At 29.0% G+C, this 2828-nt stretch overlaps 1 protein-coding gene across 2 annotated transcripts in view; it reads right to left on the bottom strand.

Moving 5' to 3' along the window:
• The window catches only part of LOC106686048 (uncharacterized), a 16635-nt gene extending 14738 nt beyond the window's left edge, over window positions 1–1897 (bottom strand). The window contains exons 1-2 of one of the 2 annotated variants that reach the window (XR_001343943.3): window positions 1671–1897; window positions 261–424 (exon numbers count right to left, since the gene is read on the bottom strand). Coding sequence is in view for 1 of the 2 variants with exons in the window: in XM_014429150.3 (XP_014284636.1) it covers window positions 261–424; window positions 1671–1764 (258 nt within the window). In the remaining variant the exon portion in view is untranslated. The remainder of the gene's footprint in view (window positions 1–260; window positions 425–1670) is intronic. The other variant, XM_014429150.3, reaches the window with a different exon arrangement.
• Between the last annotated feature and the right edge of the window lie 931 nt (window positions 1898–2828).

Genomic DNA, 2828 nt, shown 5'->3' on the forward strand with positions numbered 1-2828 from the left:
AAAATTAACAAGGACGCAACGAAAAAAAAAAAGAATAATAATAATTATAAATTCCTATTCAAAATTTACTCATAATGTGTCTTAAAATAGATTAATTGTGTGAACAGAGCAACCTAATTTGAAGATTATCTTCATTGTATCAAATACTCTTTTCCTTTTTTTTTATTATCTTTTTTGAGATGGAACAGTCTTAAGCAATACATAAAAATATATACTTTAATAAATAACAACCCATAAAATTATTAATGCTCCTTATTTACCTTTTTTATGACAGGAAAAAACCCATTAATTTTAGTAGCGATAGCATTTAGTGTATGCAAGCAATTGTCTGTTAATATCTTAATACATTTTCCGTTTCTTGCTATCTCATTAAGAGTCTCATTTACCCCTTCCATTGGACCTTTTTCCAGAGTCACCAGGCAACCTAGTAACAAGAGCAAATATTGGATTTAATAAAATTTAGTTATTTTCCTTAATTTCAGAGTAAAAGTTAAACAGCCAAATTAAACAAAAATATTTTATTTTATTTTTTTAATTTTTGGAGTTCTTGGCATTTGTATTTGCTTTATTCTATCTTTCATGTACATTATATCAGTTCTCATTTTATTGTCTTTGTACAGACCATATTACATTATTATGGTCATATTTTCTAACTGCTCACGTTATCTTATCAGTAATGCCTAAAATGAATTATAATTTTTCTATTTTTAATCAGATTTTGATTTACTTACTTTTCTTTTGTCATTTTGTTTATGGTTATTTTTGAATTAATAAAATTAATTTAGATCTACTTTACTTTAGAATAAAGTAGTATTCTCATTTTAATTTCGATTTTTTTTTAATAAATACTCTATTAACATAATTTATTTCAACGAATTTTAATATTCCTAATTTTCAAAAAAAATTGATAATAATATTAATGCAAACTACTATAACCAATGAAGGGCCGGGTATCAGTGCTTTGTAAGGAACTGGTTTTGGAACTACGGTTATTGGAGGTGATTTTTTCAAGTCAGGCTTGTGGTTTTTTACCCTAATTAAGGGTACTGATATTTTAGTCCAATTTTGATTTGCTATAGCTATTCAAAGTACCAACTAAGTATTGTTACTTATGTAATTTAGTTTTCTTTGGAGTGACACCTCATGAGTGTTCTTTTGCACTTCTTTGGCAATACTCCTCCTCGGGCTTCCCTAGAGTGAGCTTGCCTGGCTCTAGATGTCCGTCTACCTTGCTGGAGATCTCTCGAAATCTTATTACGGGTGTCCTTAGGCACATTCTTCACTATACTCTTCTTCGGTATTCTCTCGAGTCTCACACTTTTTCCTCACTTGCTAAAATGGCTCTTCCTCCCCTCTACTTTCTTTCTAGCCATCCCATTGGCTACTTCTGTTTCGTTTCCATCGGCCGGCTTCTCTTTTGACACATATTCAATCAACTTTACCCTCTACACACTATTCCAAGGTTAGTAGGCTTGTCAAAAAGTGATCACAGCACATGGTATAATCTATTGAATAGGTCAAATTCTAAATGTATTTATTTTTTTATCACATGTAATAATATCTTAATATTCATAAAAGCAACGATATATCCTACAAGATGAGGAAAATTTTGTCAAAATTTCTTTTACCATATTGAAAACATGTCATGTAAAACAAAAAATGCAACTTACCGTCCATATCGAATATGTAAGCGTCGTATCTGTTCTTGAACTCCTCAAGCTCGTCAGATTTAAGCCTTGAGAAATCGATCATTTTTCTGGCCATCACAATACACTAAAAATTAACGTCACGTTAGTGGAGATCTCTTCCTGATAAATGATAACCGAGTTGTGCTAAGATTCCAGCTTCCGTAGCGATTGTCCTTGTCAATGTAATGTAAACGATTATATAAGAAGTGACGCTATGTGACGCAATCATGAGACTTCATTAAAGTCATAATAAAAAAAAAAAAGAATAATAAAAAGACTCATTTTATGCATTGCCATTTAAATTTTATGCAAAACTCTGTTTTTTTTATCTATTTAATATTTTTTATTGATGTGGATTAAGAGTAAATCATAATATCAATTTAGGGCAAGTGCGTAACTGGAATGTAACATAGCGTGTAATGTAATATTTTTTTTTTAAAATCGATTAACCGAAAGCAAAAATATATAGTCGATTTTACTCATTTCTTTTCAGTTTTCTCGAAAATGGCTTTAATGATTTTATTAAGATCCCTAGATCAATGTGAAATTTAATGACCTTTTACAACAACTAGGTTTTATATTCATTGTAATACTTTTATCGGACTTAAACGGTAAATGTTCAAAAGTCATTCCTAAAATACCTTTGATTTGTTTATTTAAAATAAATAATTATTTCTCATTGTTAGTAGTAATAAAAAAATATGAATAATAACTATGAAAGAATTTGGTAATTTACTAAAGTAGAAATAATGTTAGATGTTCAAAAAGGCTGAAGAACCGAAAAAAAACGAAAGCCACGAAAGATTAGTAGTTAGTTAATTTATTTTGAGAAATCTATATCTCAGGAACTATGTAACGTACATATATCCATTAGCACTCAAATTAAATCTAGTTTAATGGACTATAAAGAAGTTCATGACCTTTACCTTCGTAGGAATAGTAGTTTTCATGATATTTGCTAAAATAAATTGATATATAGTTGTTCGGACAATAAGTTTGATTTATGAAAAACTTCATTTCAGAAACCATTGGACGTATAGATGTCTGCCAGTGCTCAAATTAAAGCTAGTTAAATTTACTACAAAATAGTTAATTATGTTTATCTTTGTAGGAGTAGTAGTTTTTATGATATTTGACAAA

The sequence above is a fragment of the Halyomorpha halys genome, unplaced genomic scaffold (assembly GCF_000696795.3).
Source record: "Halyomorpha halys isolate HHAL.00 unplaced genomic scaffold, Hhal_1.1 Scaffold769.1, whole genome shotgun sequence".
NCBI classification, from domain to species: domain Eukaryota; kingdom Metazoa; phylum Arthropoda; class Insecta; order Hemiptera; family Pentatomidae; genus Halyomorpha; species Halyomorpha halys.